Source organism: Channa argus, chromosome 1 (assembly GCF_033026475.1).
Source record: "Channa argus isolate prfri chromosome 1, Channa argus male v1.0, whole genome shotgun sequence".
Lineage (NCBI taxonomy): Eukaryota > Metazoa > Chordata > Actinopteri > Anabantiformes > Channidae > Channa > Channa argus.
In genome coordinates, this window is record NC_090197.1 from 27,749,263 (window position 1) to 27,766,942 (window position 17,680).

The 17,680-nt window shown below is 42.3% G+C and overlaps 1 protein-coding gene across 4 annotated transcripts in view; it reads left to right on the top strand.

Moving 5' to 3' along the window:
* Positions 1-569: 569 nt before the first annotated feature.
* The window catches only part of tjap1 (tight junction associated protein 1 (peripheral)), a 36,080-nt gene continuing 18,969 nt past the window's right edge, over positions 570-17,680 (top strand). For 2 of the 4 annotated variants that reach the window (XM_067511313.1, XM_067511330.1), the window contains exons 1-4: positions 570-918; positions 11,680-11,767; positions 13,659-13,705; positions 16,266-16,425. In XM_067511313.1, the coding sequence (XP_067367414.1) occupies positions 16,306-16,425 (120 nt within the window). In that variant the 5' untranslated portion in view covers positions 570-918; positions 11,680-11,767; positions 13,659-13,705; positions 16,266-16,305. The remainder of the gene's footprint in view (positions 919-11,679; positions 11,768-13,658; positions 13,706-16,265; positions 16,426-17,680) is intronic. The other 2 variants (XM_067511322.1, XM_067511340.1) reach the window with 1 other exon arrangement.

The window sequence follows — 17,680 nt, forward strand, 5'->3', positions numbered from 1 at the left end:
CACCTCCTGAGTCTGACCCTGCTGCCATTTGCTGACTCTGTCCCAGGTGGTCGTCACCTGAGTGTAGCAGGAGACAAGTACCACTTCTTTAATGGAGTACTTGTACAGTACTGTATTGGTACTTTTACTGAGGTTAAGTTTTGTGTATATCACAAGCAATGGGGGCCTCTGGGGGTTCTGAGCCTCTGGGGTTCTGAGGCTATGTTTAATAAAACCTGATTGGAGCTGCAGGTGTGTCTGATTAAGCATAGTTAGACATTAACCATGAATACGTACTTTAGTGTAATTATTAGATTTTTTTCCATTTTTTGCTACTTCATACTTCTATTCCTCTAACTTTATCTGATGACTACAGTTACTTTTCACAACCAGAAAAATAAAACAAGCAAAATATAATGATCAGTCTTTTGTTCGAAAACAGAGCAGCATTTAAAGTACTTCATAAGTATAATCTGAATACTCGCGGTAATCAGGCAAAATAATACACTTTGAGCTTCCATAGATTATGGTGTGGACGTCAACGCGCAGGACGTGAGGGGGGGGTCGGGATTCCTCGGGATTACCCGTCATGCCCCGCGGGTAAAGATGGCGACAGCAGAGCAGAACAGCAGATCAACTTTATCCGAGCGGCTCTGAGTGGATTTTCATCCTGTCTGTCGGAGCATCACTGCAGGCTACGGCTTCCCTTTCCTCCGCTGCTGCTGCGGACTCCCCGCCCGTTCTCCTCCACGGCTGGAGCGCTCATGCTCCCCGGCCTCGGATCGGTTCGGAGCCCCCCTCCCTCCACCTTCCTCCCCCGCCCTCTTCAACCCGCCGGAGGAGCAAAGCAGAGCTCTAGCTAAAGTTTCTTCTCCTTCACGCTCTCCGGGATTTGTTTGAGTGAAGAAGCCGGACCGAACTGCGCTAACATTCCTTGAGGTAAGCTCAGAACCGGATTCGCTGCAGAGAGGTGTAGGAGATTGTGGCGGATCGGACGTGCCGGTTCGTTCGGTGTCGGTTGGTGGGTTTGTGTGATAGTTGGGCGCAGCTAGTTGTCGTTGAACTGGGCCACGGTCAGACCGGAGCAGGTCTCTGCGGGTTTATCCCGGCTTAACGGCGCGGTGGAGGGTGGTGTCGGTGCTGTTTTCAATGAAGGTTTGGGCCCCGGTGTCGGGCAAAGACAACCCCGCTATGTTTGTTGTACCCACCCCCAATTCTTATAACCTGTCAGACATAACTGAGGGTCAAGTTTAAAGCCGCGATTGAGTAGTCGGATCATTTACTACAGTATCAGAGTATCAGTATCACAGTTTATAAGTACTGCCTTCTGATTGTTACTTTAATTGAGGTACAAAAGTATTAGTATTACTTAGTTTTAGTGAACCAATTATGTTTAATAAATATAGTAATAAAAATATATTATTATTATTATTATTATTATTATTATGAAGTAATAGAAAATGGAAAAGTAGTAATACTACTAAAGCGCTGATGCCTCACAGCAAGAAGGTCCCTGGTTTGAATCCCTGACTGAACAAGGGCTTCTGTATCCCATTTGCATGTTCTCACAGTGCTTGTGTGGGTTTCCCCCAGTTTCATTCAGCAGTACAAAAACATGCAAGTTAGGTTAATTAGTGACCAGTGAGTGTGGACACCACCTCTCATTTAATGAGAGATGGGCTCCAGCCCCCTCGACCCCTCAACAGGATAAGAGGTTAACAACAAATACCTGCTTCAGACTCAGGTGTGTCTCAGGGTAACTGAAGGTGTAAGGGATTTTGAAGTGTAGTAGTGGTGCTGTTATTTCTCATGCTGCTTCTGCTGCTGCTGTTGCTGCTGCTGATGATGCTGTTGTTGCCATGGAAACATATTTTTCTAGATGCTGACGTGAATTTGCCTAATCCTGCCCTACCTGGTTTACCTGATCACATTACTGTCAAACCTTTTACAGCTTTTACATTTTTAACTAAAATTTGCAAACACTCTTATAGAGGAAGACTTACAGGTGAAGGACAGGTCAAGGAGAAAACATCAAAGCAATTAGCTGTATGTAGAAATGTTTCCATTTTATGAGATATGAGTGCAAGATAGGACAGAGTTTAAGTGCACAGGAAGTTGCAGTTTCTTTAGTATTAACAGTGAGGCTGCTGAGTGTGCAGAGATGATGATTGTTTGGGATGTTTTGCTGTGGTGATGGGACCACCAGACCCTGTTTGTTTGCATTGACCAGTGGGCGGGATTTATTGTAGACTGGGATGACTTAAGTAAAGTTTATCAAAATTGTTTTTAAGTACTTGAGTAGTACTGTAATAAATTTAGATAAATCAATGACTGAAGTAACTGCAGAACAGTTTCATGTGCGATGGAACTCTTACTTTTGTTTCCGCCTTTTCATATCTCTGTTCTCTAGTCAGGGGGCCTCTAGTCTCCAACAGGTTGCTCCGTGTCAGTTAATTTAAACCTCTTTCTGTCCTGCACTCTTTCTGGAACTTTAGTATGAAAAGATTCCTCAGTTTTAATTGTTTTCTCAAGGTAAAATCTGAGAATTTGTTCAGCAGAGATGGAGAAAACACTGAAAGGAATAATTTCAACTAAATGAGAAAATTCTCCGTCCAATTTCAGTTCAATGAAATCTGAACATTTGACCTTTATGTCTCTTCTGTTTGTCTCTGCAGGGCATCAGTGGAAACTTTACCCGTTAGTTGTGTAGAAACATCATGATGTTTAGCTGAAGGTCAAGAAAGTCACAGTGTACTCATGTCCAGTGGTCCAAGTTCCACACTTGAGCTGATAACAAAAATAATTCCACAGATCACGTTGAAATGATAATTCCACAGAACAAGGTCAGAGGTGAAAAGTCAGGGTTCCTCCGGGTGTTTGGAGCTGCACAACAACAGAGTAGCTTTTTTCAGGTGTGTCAAGCTGTTTCCTCAGGTGTGATCTCAGCTCAGCAGTGAGTCTTTTACAGACCTTTAAACTAGATGATGTTATTTGTCCACCAGGGAGCACAGACAGGTTTATTTTTACTGTAAGACACTAAAGTTCTTGGCCTCAGTCCTGGTTCTTTAAAGAACAACTTTACATCTACATTTAGCTTGAACACATATCTACACAAGTGTTTAAACCCAAAGGTTTCGGATGATGGAGATCATCATATCTGGAAAGTAATCAGACACATTTCTTCTGACTAGAGGCTATAATAAACTATAATTAATTATGAAAAATGCCTGTTACAATTTTCACACATACTGAGGTGACATCCTTAAAGAGAACGGACACACCTGCTAAAAAAGACATTTACGACAGCCTTATGCCTTTAGGGAGGGCATCCAGACACACATGAAGACGCCACTGAAGCACTTACAGCAAGATGTGCAGGTTAAAGCTGACACACACTGTATGACTGTAGACAAGATTATTAATGACCGGATGGACCTAGTTGGACCTGGTCTGTTCCAGTCTGGCTCAGTTCGTGCTGACGGTTGGCAGAGAAAACTGTTCAGTGTGTGCTGTGTAAAGATTCTAGTCTTAAGTCTCTGCCAGTTGTCACAGTGTTCGTTGATGACATTAACACTGTATAATAATACTAACACTGCAGTATAAAGAATATATGCAGGATAAATGTTCAATTATAAATGATTATAGGCACCACAAAAAAATATATATAATTTTTGCAAAACATCCCAACAAACCCAGAAAACAACATATAAGTGTCCTGACCAAAAGCCTTCAATCTTGAATTGATGCCAAAAAATCATCTATCCTGTCAGTAATAATAATAATGATGAAGATGAAGCTGGTGCACAATGACTCTGAAATTAAAATGAGCTGGATGAAACTAATCTGTCATTAGAATACACGTTATTATCGGAAGAACTCCCATTCATGTGGCACAAATTTTTATCCAGGCCACCCAGACCTGATACTGATTCCTATAGAGCTATACTGGCCTGTTGCTAGGTAACTAGATCTGTTGTGTTTATCAGAACCTGAATCTGATGGATGTGATCATAATTATTTTTCATGAGCCTACTGAATGAAAATCTTAGTAGGAAAGTAAATTCATTGTTTGACGTAAGCTGGTCTGGACTGTGCTGTCCTGTTTTTATATGAAGCAGAATTCAGCACATAGCTTAGGGGGAGGGTTAATAAAGAGGAGACTGACTCAGACACACCATCTGTCCTCAGAGTGAGCGTGTTTGAAGGTAAATCAAGACACACTTCGCTGCCTTCCTGAAACAGAAACTGTTGGCGTGTCACTGAGATGTGGCCACTTGGTCAGGTGTGTGTTTCAGGTTCAGATAATTGTGCATTTGCGTTCTATTTCAGTGTGCTTTGTTTTGTGTTCAGGTGAGTCGCATCCAGGTCAGATAAGCTATGTTTGTCAATAAAGTGTCAATGAAGTGGAGTGACTGTGACGCAGGAAGGTAGAGCAGTTGTCCACCAATCCCCCAGTTGCTGGTTCGATCCCCGGATCCCCCAGTCACATGTCGAAGTGTCCTTGAGTAAGACACTGAACCCCAACTTAGTTGCTCCCATTAGAGTGCCAGTAGGTAGAAAAGCACTATATACGTGCAGACCATTTACAATTTACCATTGAACACCTTTCCCAGAGGTGTGCCTCTACACTCACAATTTGTGCTGGATTGTTATCGCGTTATAAAATTGTGTGATTAAACACAGTTTGTTGGTGACTTCAAGGTTAGATGATGAAGACCTTGTGGTGAAAAAGAACAACTACTGTGGGTTCAGGAAACATTTGTTAGAAACACAGCTACTGTGTAAAACATGTCGAACAGTTGTGGCAACCCCCAGAAGAAACACTACTGTGATAAATGGTAAATGTTCTGCACTTATATAGCGCTTTTCTACCTATTGGCACTCAAAGCGCTTTACACTGCTTCTTATTCACCCATTCACACTAACAATCACACACACATTCATACACCAATGGGGGAGCTGCTATGCAGCTGGCCAACACTCACCGGGAGCAACTAAGTTGGGGTTCAGTGTCTTGCTCAAGGACACTTCGACATGTGACCGGAGGAGCCGGGGATTGAACCAACAACTGTGAGATTGGTGGACAACCGCTCTACCTTCCTGCGCCACAGTCGCCCTGATACAACGTAAAGAACTACGCAAACCTTTTAAAACTAGCCAAACCACTGAACCACAAGTAGCAGCAAACCTAAAACCTTTACATCATTGCAACAACAGTCAATTTCTCAGTTTTTTTGAGTGATTTTGTTATGAACTTGAGTAAACTTGTTATTTGGCTGAGGAAATGAGGCCTATAAACAGTGATCAAAGTTTGTTTTGTAAGTCTAATAATAAAGTTAAACATGTCATACATTGTAAAAATCTATGACATGATTAACTTATTTATTGGAGGAAGACGGTGGACTGGAACTGGGTCAAGTTGGGTCTGGGTCAGTCATCCGAACTCAACCACTGGGACAGTCTTTTGGTCATAGACTTCATCCTGCCATCGGTAAGTGAATGCATTTGCGTAATGTGCATTACTGTAATCTTGCTTACTTTGTAATACAAACATTATTACACACTTGGTGATTCAAGCCTGACAGTTTTATTACATATCAATGTTGCTAACATAGTTGTCTAACAATGCTACGTGACAAAAGCTAGGCAAACATCCAGTGCTATGGCAGTGTTGACAAGGGCAGGATCACTTTCTCTACTTGACAGCATGGGCAGCATTGTTCTCCTATCTGCCCTGTGCGAATAGCACTAATTCTGTTGGTTGGTCACATCCAGTCACATGTAACTCATTCACTGTGTCCCCTGTCCCCATCAAACTAAGACACTAGACTAAACTGACACGGCACATTAGAAAATTTTATATTTTGCAGTTAGGCTAAAGGTTTAAATATTTTATTTTTTTCAATGTTTTATGTCTTCTTTCCAGAACTTGCTGTTAAAGATGACATACAAGTTGCTCATGCTGCTGTATTTTGCATTGGCGGGACATTTCTCCAACAGCTGGAAGTAGGTGGTAGTCACAGGAACACAACCTCACAGAGCACTCACTGAGTGCCCAGCCAGGGGTGCTTGACTGAAAAGATGATTTAGACTGTTTTGGAACAGCAGCAGGCCACATGTTTAGTTACCTCTGCATACCATAAATCACATTATTTGGTTTTCTCATGGCAGTATATTGATGTTTTTTAGTCTGTAAACCAGACATTAAACCCATCTTAAGGATTCAGTGATGTTCTGTCTGGGGAAAGTCAGTGTGTATTTTAAATGTGAAACCAGTCCTTCATCACTCAAAGACATCAGTACTTGCAGAAAAGGAAGTAGGGAAAATTTTAACCAAGACCATTGAAGTAAGAATCCTGGATTACACGAATACTAATTATGATCCAGCAACACAAGAACATCTTATGTTCATCTGCATCCTTCATTAACCGCAGGATTAACGTCTGCTACATCCGCAGTGAAAAAGTCCATGACATTCAGACTAGGGTGATGTCAGAAATGGAAAAAAACAAGTAGTATTGGTATACAAGATGTCACACTTTCTAATCAGATGGTGCATCATCTCTTAATTATCTGTCCCTTACTGTTACCTTACTCCTCTAATAACACGGAAGCCCAAAGCATGGAGCTACCAAGTGAAAAGACGCCAAGGTGATCAAATCCAGGCCCCACTGCCACAGCATCCTCCATGCAACTGGAGCGAGCCATGCCATGTCAGCCTACCAATTACTAGTACCAACTCCTGGCCACCTCATGTTAAGTCTTCTTTATTTATCACTGAAGCTGTTTCTAGAAATGTACTAAAACCTTGATTGTCTCTAGTCATCAACTGAAGGAGCTGTATGTGACATCGCAAAAGTCTGAGTAACTGGACTGGACTTAACCTGGAATCTCACCCAGACATTCTGTGTAATGTCTGATTGAACCCAAGAACTGTGAATAAACAAGATTGTTGTTTGGAGAATTCATGACTATTGATTGAGTGTGTTGAGGTTTTTTGTGTCATATTGTGCTTCCTGCATATTTTGGACAATGTCCAGAGCTCAAAACAGAAATTGGTTTGTTCTGACAAATACAATAATTGACTTAGTAAAGTCAGTAGTTTCTTCAAGAAATGCAGTATACTCCTCTGAGAACATGTTACTTGCCCCATGAAAGGTGGTAGAAAAGGTTTTAGTTGCCTAAAGAAAGAAACTAGTCTACTTAATGAGGGCATACTGCTCAACTCACTAGGGGCTATAGCCTAATTTGGAAAATTGGGCTATTGCTCTTGTTGACCCAAGAAAGGCTTTAACTGTCCAAGAAAGAAACTAGTCAACTAGCTAGACTGTGTTGTCCAACAGTAGGTTGCTCTAGAAAAACTGTCCCATGGAAGGTTTTAGTCATCCTGGAAAAGAAAGTAAGTCCCCAAACAACAACAAAACTAATAATAAAGGAAAAGGCAGTGTTTAATGAAACAAAATACCATAGATTCCCCTTTGGATGCTGATGAAGGCATTAATTTACGTAAATGGAAGTTCATTTTCATACATAAGGCAAGTCAAAATATTATCCACCCTGTCCACTAACAGCTGCTCTATGGCAGGCACTCATCCTGATGCTGGCTTCATCTGTCCAGGCTCCTCCACTTAGATACTCTCTGATATCAGACTCCCTGATATTAAAAACATCTTATAGTAAACTAGAGCTGATCTTTATATGATGACAGTTCTGAAACAACTAAACCAAATTCAAAAGGGTGAGATAATGATAACATATTGTTAGAATAATGAGACATGTCAAAGGAAGAAACAACAAAAAACTGTACCGTGGAAACACCAATCAAGAGGCTAAAGGCCAAAGGACGAAGAGCAGAATAATGTTTTATCCTCAGACCCTGATGTGCCGAAGCCTTTTCTCTGCAGAAGGCTTTTGTGTTTTGATCCAGCTGACTGTGAGAGATGTCTACATTTATATTTTATTAAAGTGAAGTCTTATTGTGTTTGCTCCACTGGAGCAGAAATGTCCTGTCTGCAGAGCAGAGTCAGCAGAGTCCATGTGGATCTACAGTCAACCGGTCCCCAAGTTTATGGAGGGGGAGGACGAAACAAAGTGGGAATAAAAGCTCCTCTTTTGAATTCTGACTACAGGTAGAAGCAGGGACACATGTGATCCAACATTTTCCTGCCAGTGCAGAAAGACTCAACAGTAGTACAACAAAGCAGAGGAGACTTGGAGCATCGTGTGTAGTAAAATATTCAGAGACATTTGCTCTGTCTGCAAATGTTTTATGAGGAAGAAGATGCAGTCGACATACATGGATGGCATTCCTGAGAACTAACATTGAAAAAAAATGTATCTTCTAGTTTTAGGGTCTAAGGACAGTACAGCCACGTGAGGACATTTGTGATATTGGATTGTAAATAAACAACTTTGACAGCAGCTCACAAAAAGCTGCTGCAGCAGAGAAAGCAAATGTTATATTTGTTTGTCGAAACTGAAGTTTTAGTAGTTGTGCCATATTCACGTTTCTGTGGTGGGTTTGAGTCTTGTGTGTCTCAGTGCGAATATTTGATTGACCTTTACCCACAGTAAGTCCCATGGGCGTGTTCAGAGAAAACATCAGAATCGTTTGACGTCATGTGTCCAACACACAATAGATTTCTTGAAGAAGTGAATAAAGACAAAAACAGAAAACTTCACAGGACCTTCAGGGAGTGAGGCAGAGGAATTCACTCTTGTATTTGTATTTCTGCAGGGCGTCACTTTGTTTACGTGTTTGTTGTGTTGTGCATATTGCAGGTCCAGCAGCCTGGTGTCTCTTTTTGACAGGAGATCAGACCTGGGGTCAATCCAGCTTTGATGTGTTGTGCTCGCTCCGGATTAGACAGTTTCTGAGTGGTCGACTGTTTGAGACCAAATGTTGTTTATGTTTTATTCATGAGTTGGACAGAAGCGATTTCTGAGCTTGTCCTTGACTCGTCCTCTCTGTCTCCACCCATGTCCTGAGCTGTGCGCGTGTAACATGATGCTGATCAGGCTGCCTCTGTCTGATTATTTCGTCTGCAGTTAATCAGTAGACCTATGATCTTTGATTCTGCAAAGACATTAGTAAAAACAGGAGATCTGCAGTTCTCAGAGCTCCCGGTTCTTTCTTGTGTCTTAAGCCTCTTTCCCATATGAACTTTGCACTATTGGGCCCAAAGGCTAAAGTCCATATAATGTCAGGAACAAACCTCTTGAAATTTGTTTCAAGACAGTAACAAGATTTGGTAACAGGGAGACTCAGAAAGGACAAGTGTCCACTCTAGCAAACACATAACAAGTTGGTTACTTTGAATTTGTTCATCCATTGGACATGAACAGTCAATGGGCTTAGACATTAAAGAGGCCCCCACACATTTGTTCAAGGACTGAAAGGCAAAAACCGTAATTGTTATTGTTCAGTGTCTTTGTGGTGGTTTTAGGTATTTTCTTATTGCTCTATGACTTTAAAACAAGAAATATGAACTTCACACAGAGACTATGGTCCAGCAGTCTATAAACGACACTTTTACTTCTGAGAACTACACCGCCTAACGAAAGAAGATATTCAAGGTTTGAGTCCGACAGACCTAAATTGTCACACAGACAGGAACTAACTGATCTTTCACACTAAAGCAAATTTCCTTAGTGTCAGAGCTGAACAGGCTCTAGTGATACCTCCTTCCCTGCTTCTTCTTCTCATCTCCTACATTTCCCAGAAAGCCATTCAGCCACCAGCTGCTGTTAAAAGTAAATGTGTCCACAGGCTGGTGATTTGCCACAGTATTATCAGTATTAAGAGCAATATCTGTACTTCTGTCTGTTTTAAATTAGTTATAAAATGACCTCAGGTCAAGTTTAATTAAAACAAGAGATGATGGAGCTGACTCCAACTCCTCCATCCCACCCCTCCTCTCTTATCCTACCCATAATCTTCTCTAAGTGTACATAAATCCCTGTGCTGTGTAATCCCATCCTTACTCTGCAGTGCCTTGCTCCAGGGTATCAAACCAGAGTTGTGAGGAGGCTGAGCTCTAACAGCTGATTATCGATAAACATTTGTATTTAATAAAATAACTGGTTTAAACTTAGGTGATGCTGGATCTCAGTCTCATGTTGTGGAGTTTTTAAATATTTGAAAGTATCTGAAATCGAGAAAACTGCAGTTGTTGACCATTTAATCTACACTCAGTGACCCCTAATGACCAATGTGAAAACCTACAGAGTATTTTTATGAATGTTGGAAATAAAAGCTGAAATCCAACAGCTCAGTTGGTAAAGGCAGTCCCAGGCCCTGGCTATATGTCGAAGTGTCTCTGGGCAAGACACTGAACCCCCAACAGCCCATTTCTATGCCCAGCTGGGCCCAAGCCTGGTAGAAATTGGGGAGGGTTGCATCAGGAAGGGCATCCAGCATAAAAACTGTGCCAAATCAACATGCGGACAATGATCCGCTGTGGCGACCCTGAACTCACAGGATAAGCCGAAAGGACAAAAAAAAAGAAAAACAGTGCCTCTATAGAATGCTGCAGGGCTTGAGGTGGAGGGGGTGGACAGATTCCGGTTGATTTCAGAAGTTGGATGTTGATCCATGTAGTCAAGCTTCTGTATAACTCGCATCCTCTGCTTTCATTGGACACTTTTTTTTTCTGATGTATCTGTCACCATAAGTTGCACCAATGATGCAGATGTGATTTTCATTAGTGGCTCTTTGTTTCCATCTCAGTATCATTGTGCTGAATGATCAGGAAGCATAGGCGTGATGATCAAGTATTTTTCGTCAGGCAGGAAACGATCTGATTGGGTCTCTCTCAGCTGTAGCTGTAGCTGTCATGTAGTTGGGCTCAGGCTGTGATGGGCTGGGGGGGGTCTGCTGTTCCACTGGTCCAGGCTTTTGGATCTGTGTGTGATCACCTCGTTACTGTCTGTTCTCTGAAGCTACGTCCTGACAGTCTGTAAGGATTCATGTAAAAATCATGTTTATTGAAGTAGCAGTCTCAAGCTCGTTGTCTTTATGCAGTCAGTGGTGCCCTTATGTCTCTGATTCTGTTTTCTGATTTTCTAATCCACCACAGTGGATTAGGAAATGAAAAAGGTGTGTTTAAAGGGTGGACATGTACAGGAAGTAAGTAGGAGCAAAAAGATTCCTTTCAGCAATCATACGCTGTAGGTTCAGCTTTTTATTTATTTATTTATTTTATTCCTTTCACTGAGGTTTACAGGTGTTAGACTTGGTAGGAAGCGATTTAGATGGACAACCGGTGAAATACCCAGCATGCACCTGCTGCAGTTTGACCTTCAGTTGGCTGCGAGCGTCAGCGGCAGGTCATCAGCTAGTCGCTTTTCTTCCTGTGACAGACAGACGACGTGACTCAGCCGAAAGCACTACACAGCAGGGTGTGTGTTTCTGCTCTGAGTGAAATCAGAGCAGCTCTGTGTGACGCATCTTTGTTGACTCTAAGACCTCAGGGATTTGTAGTCCTTTAATATGTTTTAATAGGTATTTTTCAATAATAATTATTTAATTTCAGCCTGTATCTGTAGCCTCCAACAAGCCTGCATTTTACATCAGTTTAACCTGTTCAGTCTAATTAGTCAGTATATTCACTATCCTCTGCTTGTCGTCCCTGCAGTTTTCTTTCTGACTAATGGCAGGTTTTGACTCGTGTTCTTTCTTCCTTCTGTCTTGTGTTTCAGGTTATTGAAGGAGGAAGAAGAACTGAAACTTGAGTGCCAGAGGACGAACAGCAGACAAGATGAAAAGTTTTCTCTGCTGACGTATAAGGTGAGGATTATTCACACTGGCTCTGTGGCCTTGGCTCGTTTCTTTATACAGTAGATATTTTTTTGTCCTTCGTGTTTTACTCTCTCCTATGAGCTGACATCATAATGAAACAACAGTTTTAGGTTTTCACTTTACAGTGATGAGGTTACAGTTAGTTAATTAATAATTACTCACTAGTCTTACGTTAACATTTACATTTCCTAATGGAAAACGCCCTCAGGACCTTAGGGTTCTCAAATCCCACAGGTTCACACATCACTACTAATGTTGGTATTTGATAGATACTTGTAACCCTAACCCTAAGCTAATTAATTACCTTTACATAACAATTAGTCATTTGGCAGCTTTTATCTAAAGCCACTTACAAGTGAAACACAAAAAATCTAAGTCAGAAAACATTAGGTGCTGTGAGGAAAACATTTTTCGGTTTCATGAGTCATAAGTGCAAGTTAGGAAAGGAGAAATAAGATTTAAGTGCACTGGAAGTGGCAGAAGAGTTCTGTCTTCATCAGCTTTTTGATTATTGGTAGTGAGGCTGCAGACTTTGGAAGCTCATTCCACCATCGTTGGACCAGTGAGATGAAGCGTTTTGCTTGGAATCTTTTGCTATGCGGTGTAAGGACCACAAGATGCCCTTCGCTGGCAGAGCACCGGTGGAGACAGGGATTGTAGACTTGAATGAGTAAGCTAGGAAGGTGCAGTTGAGTTGACTGCTCTGTAGATGAAAATCAAAGGTTTGAACCTGAGATCTGAAGAGTGGTGGGATGTGTTTCCCTTTTTTAGCTGATCAAAGAGAAGAGAGCACATACACTGCACGGGTGTCTTGAGCTGGTTACCATGAGTCAGAATCACAGACAGCCCTTGCCTTTTTACAGCTACCACTGTGACCCAAGAGAGCTGACTTTATTTTGGAACCACCGAACAGGGGCCGGTCGCCGTGAGGGTCACTCCTATACACAACACTTTCCCCCTTGGTGCCAGCCAACAAAACACCAAGTAGACATAACAAAAACAACTAACACAACCAGAACATTTAAACATACCTAGAATTGTCAACGTAACACAAATTACACACATTCAGCATTTTAAAAAGACAGAACTATTTACCCGTTTTTACCCATAGTGCCCCAGGAGCCCACTATGTCAGTCTGCTAGCTTGTTAGCTAGCCGTGCCGTTACAATATTTACCTAATCAGGATAAAAATGTTAGATAAAAAGTTTTAAAATACAAAGATTTAAAGGCTAAAAATACAAGCTTAGACCTCACGCTTAGAACGTAGGAGGGAAATCACCTCATTTTGACGTGCTGTTAAATAAAAGAACATCCAAAACAGAATACATTGATTGAAGTAACTGGTTACGCATGGAATATCATAAGGTTGCTCAGTAACTTTCCATAACCATGCAGCTTCTGATATGTTTTAACATCATGTTATCCAGAAGATTTGCTGTGCATGTAAAGTAGCTTCAGGTATTGCTGGGGTCATGATGGTCGTGTGGACACTTGAGATCCGAGAAGCGAGTGTTCATGTGGAACCAGTCACAGCAGGTGATCCTCCACATGTATTCTCTGGTTTCACCCTAGAGCCCACAGGTTTATTAACCTCTAACGACCTGTCCTGTAACCATAGCAACTGATTACAGCGTGAGGAGGATGATAAGTCTGATGATATTTGTCCTTAGGCTACAGAGTTTTTTTTTTTTTTTTTTATTAATTATACATTTGGTTTGTAAACATTCTTTCATCACAGGTCTTGAAACAGTGTTCTTTTATTTATCATAATAGTTTACCAGTGTCAAAGTGTTTTAATAAGTGTTTCAAGTTGAGCTGCTTTAAGCATTTGAATGATAAAATTAATTTCTATCTAATGGTGGACCCTGTTTGTTTCAGGTCTGTTTTTGTGAATGAATTCAGATCTGGAGCAGCTCACAGTTCAGGTACAAACACTCTACCACACACCTGAACTTGTGACCCAGAAAAACATCGGGCTAGGCTTCTGACAAACTAAAACATCCAGATGGAATTCCTGAAATGCCTAATTAACCTGTTTTCGGCAGCAGCAAGTAGTCAGTGAACCATGAGTGAAGGCAAGGAAAAGAGAGGAACAAAACAGTGAAAGATCAACAGCAGGAAGATAGAAAGAAATAAAGAAATAGGAGCAGAAGGGAAGGGAAAGTAAAGGAAGGCAAGAGAAAGTAGGTAGGGAGGAAAACGGATAAAGAGCAAAAGGAAACAAGGAAACAGAAAAAGAAAAAAATAGGAAAAGGGGGAAGACAATGGGTCAGGAAAAGGAAAGGAAGAATGGTTAGACAAATTAGGAAATACATGGCCGAAAGGAAGAAAGAATGAATGGAACGAGACAAAAAAAGTAAGCTTTCATTACTCTGGGAGAAATTACCAAGAAGAAGAAAGAGAAAACAAATGGGGAAAATGAAAATATGGACTGCGACAAATAGAAGACAAGAAATGATAAAATGTAAAGCTGTAAGATAGGAAAATGAAAAAGGTGACGGAGGCAGAAGGAGTGGAATAAATAATTAAACGAAAATGGTCAAGAGAACAAAAGGAAGAAGGAATAAAAGGAAAGCACTGAGGTGAATCACTGCTCAACGTAAATCCATCACATTTTTTTGTTACAGCAGAAATTACTGAGTTAGTTTCTGATTTTGAATCTGTGTATGTCCATGGATTATAAAGTAATCCCAGGAGTAAAGGTCATTTATAGAAAATATTTCCTACTAAATTCGATTTTGTTCGCAATGGTAGCTAACAGAGGCTGGAGGTGCACACAGCCGGCCAGGCTCACTCATCTGAAAGTAACTGCTTTGTGTTCCTTTGTGTTAGTGAGCGACGTACTTGAAACAATTGACGATGAACAATTGTTTGAAAATACTGCTACTTTAATGATTGAGAAGCATCAGGACATGATTTCACTAACAAACACCACATCTCCAAGCAGGTGTTAATAATTCAATCAGCTGATGAAGGTTTCATTATGAGAAATGGGGAAGGGACAGAGGATGAGACACAGAGGGATGTGACACAGGAAGAGGTTAAATTGAGGAAATGAAACTGATAAAGTGATGGATGGTTTCTCACTCAGACATCATGTGATGTGGTCACTTCCTCTGAGCAGGTGATGTGTACTTGTCTTTGTGAGGACTGGATTTCCACTGTCACTGAAGACATTTTAGTTGGTCTTTACTACTTTGGAGGAGTATGTATTAAACTCTGTATAAGAAACAATGAATAAATTCAATGGATTACATTTTGTTTTGATGAAATGCAGATACAAAATTTGGCTAAGAATATATGTAATATAGTCACAATCAGCTTTAAATTATTGGTTTATACAGGGCTCATCACGTGGCGTCTAGATAATGAATTATGTCAACGTGGGCCCTCACAGCTGTGTGGCTTTTTATCAGTCACCTCGGGAGGGGACAGGGACAAAAGGTAAATGGAGCAGAAACAGATTGTCCAGTAGAAAGACAGAATTGGAGTGGAACCATTCATAAGTATATTTCTGACCAATACTCTGGCTCCTGGAAATTACAATGCATGAGAAAAGTGCTGGACTTAATCATAAACAAGTATGATTTGTATTAAGTATTAACATGATTGTTTGAGATAAAATAATTGTAGCTGCTTGTTTTGATTCAGATTACTCGTGTCAGCAACTGAACCTGTTTCTAGTAGAAAATCAACAAGTTTGATTTTTAATTTTTAAAATTAGCTTGCCATAAACAGTTTGCTAGCTAACCAGCTAACCAGCTAAGGAAAACACACACACATTAGAACAAGTAGCTGTTTATACAGTATGTGGGCTGGATTTTTGCCTTACTGCGTGGGCTGTTAGCATGTTAGCTGCATTAGCTCTGTTCTGGGTTAATCAGACCAGTTCTAACGTTAGCATCATTCAGATCAATGGAGCAGCACTTCCTGTCCTGGAAACAAACTGAGATCAATGATTAGCTTGAGGCTAACACACGCAAACACTCAAACTGAGCATGCATTGATGTGCACATAAAGACCAACATTCTGTCATGTTAGAGCTTAGGAGACTTTACATAAAATCCTATTTCCTCAGTTTATTTCCTTTACCTGGTCCTCACAAAGGTAGTAGATCAGTTGATGCACACATTCCTGAAATCCAAACCTCAACCTGGACAAAAAAAAATCTCCTGTCACTGGTTTACAGCTGAAGCCAGTTAGTGAGGTCAAATACTGGGTCCACACAGAGATTGTACAAAAACCTTGTTTGTGAGGTCAGGTCCTCACAAATAGACACATTTATGCTCTTTCACACAAACACACACATGCAGGAGGCGTGTTTGATGCTGATGAGGGCCGACCAGGGGCAGAGCAACATCGATCTACGCAGAGAGAGCTACAGCTGTGTCAGAGTCCAGTTGTGGTCGCGGCATTGTGGTGGGCAGTTGGCGGGTGATCGGCCGGCACTGTTTTCTCCCTCACGTGATTCTTCTTCTCCTGCAGGACTGACTGACCGACTGACAGGAAGGAAGTGGAACCCAGGATGACGAGTGCGGCCCCGGCCAGGAAGCCGTACCGTAAGGCTCCGCCACAGCACCGTGAGACCCGCAATGCCTTGCCTGCCACTCCGCCACCGCCTGTACCACAACCCGACATCAATCAGGTAAACCAACACACCTTAAATACCCTTCCATCTCCCCTGCAGCCCCTCACCCATCTCCCCATCACCACCACTGCTAAACAGCCAAAAAGCACCAAGGTGCGGCATGTCCTCCCGACCTTGCCACTCCCACCCTCAGACAGTGAGCTGGATGTCTCCAGTCTGTCCAGTCTGGAGCTCTGCATCCCACCACCACCGCTCTTCAGCAGCCACCCACGCATCCCAACCCGGACCAGAACCCTGGCTGTGGGTTTCACAGCATCTGACCGCTATGCCACAAGGGCTCGCCACCCCATGTGGACTTCCTCAGCTCATCAAAGCCCTGCGACAGCTCGTAAATGTTCCCCCAGCAGAGATTCTAGGGGAGAACATCAGAGTTATTGGTCACCGGCCAGTAGCCAGACCTTGGCTTGTGACCGGGAATGGAACGCCCCCCCTCCAAAGAGCATCCTGAAACCATCAGCCTCCATGGACCACACCTACGATGTCATCAGGAAGTCTAAATCTGTGGAGGTGCTGGATGGAACTGGAGGGCAGGGCTCTTCCACTCGCCATCCACCCACTCAATCTCTGGACCGTGCAGAGCAGCGGGGGCCGGGCTCAAGGCGGTCCTCTGCCCTCTCCTCACCCTTCAGGACAAACTGGAACTGGAAGATGCAGGTTCTGGAGGAAAAGGTCCGCTTCTCCAACTTTCTGGATGAGGTCACCTGTCGCGTCCTGAGCCCCGCCAACCTCATGTTGCTTGGCAGGTTAACCCCCCAACACCAAGGGCAATCTGCCTCCCAGCGCCAATGCCCCGCCAACAGGAAACAGCAGGCAGAGGCTGCAGATCGGACCCGGCGTTGGAACAATTGGGTGGCGGCTCTACAGAGGCCTGACAGCTGGTACCAGCCCCTAGAGGAGGGGGGCATGGGGCAGGAGGATAATGTCACTGTGAAGCGGGGACTTAAAGAGGATGTGATGGAGGGGAGCAAACCAGTAAAGGTGGAAGATCAGGAGATTGAAGAAGCTCAGAGACAAAGACATCCTCTGTCTAATGTGTCACTTCTGTACCGCATAAAGGTAGGTCTGAGTCGAGGTGGGGGTTGGGGGCTTTATCATTGGCCTCCTCCTCCTTTCTTAGCCCCCACCCAGGTTTAAAAACAGGTAACAGCTGATCTAAGTGCTGAATTATGGTAAACACAACATTTTTTCCAAATGAAAAATAATGTGAAATCATGATCTAGTTTGTGTTTTTCTCTTAAAAAAGCTGTTAGTA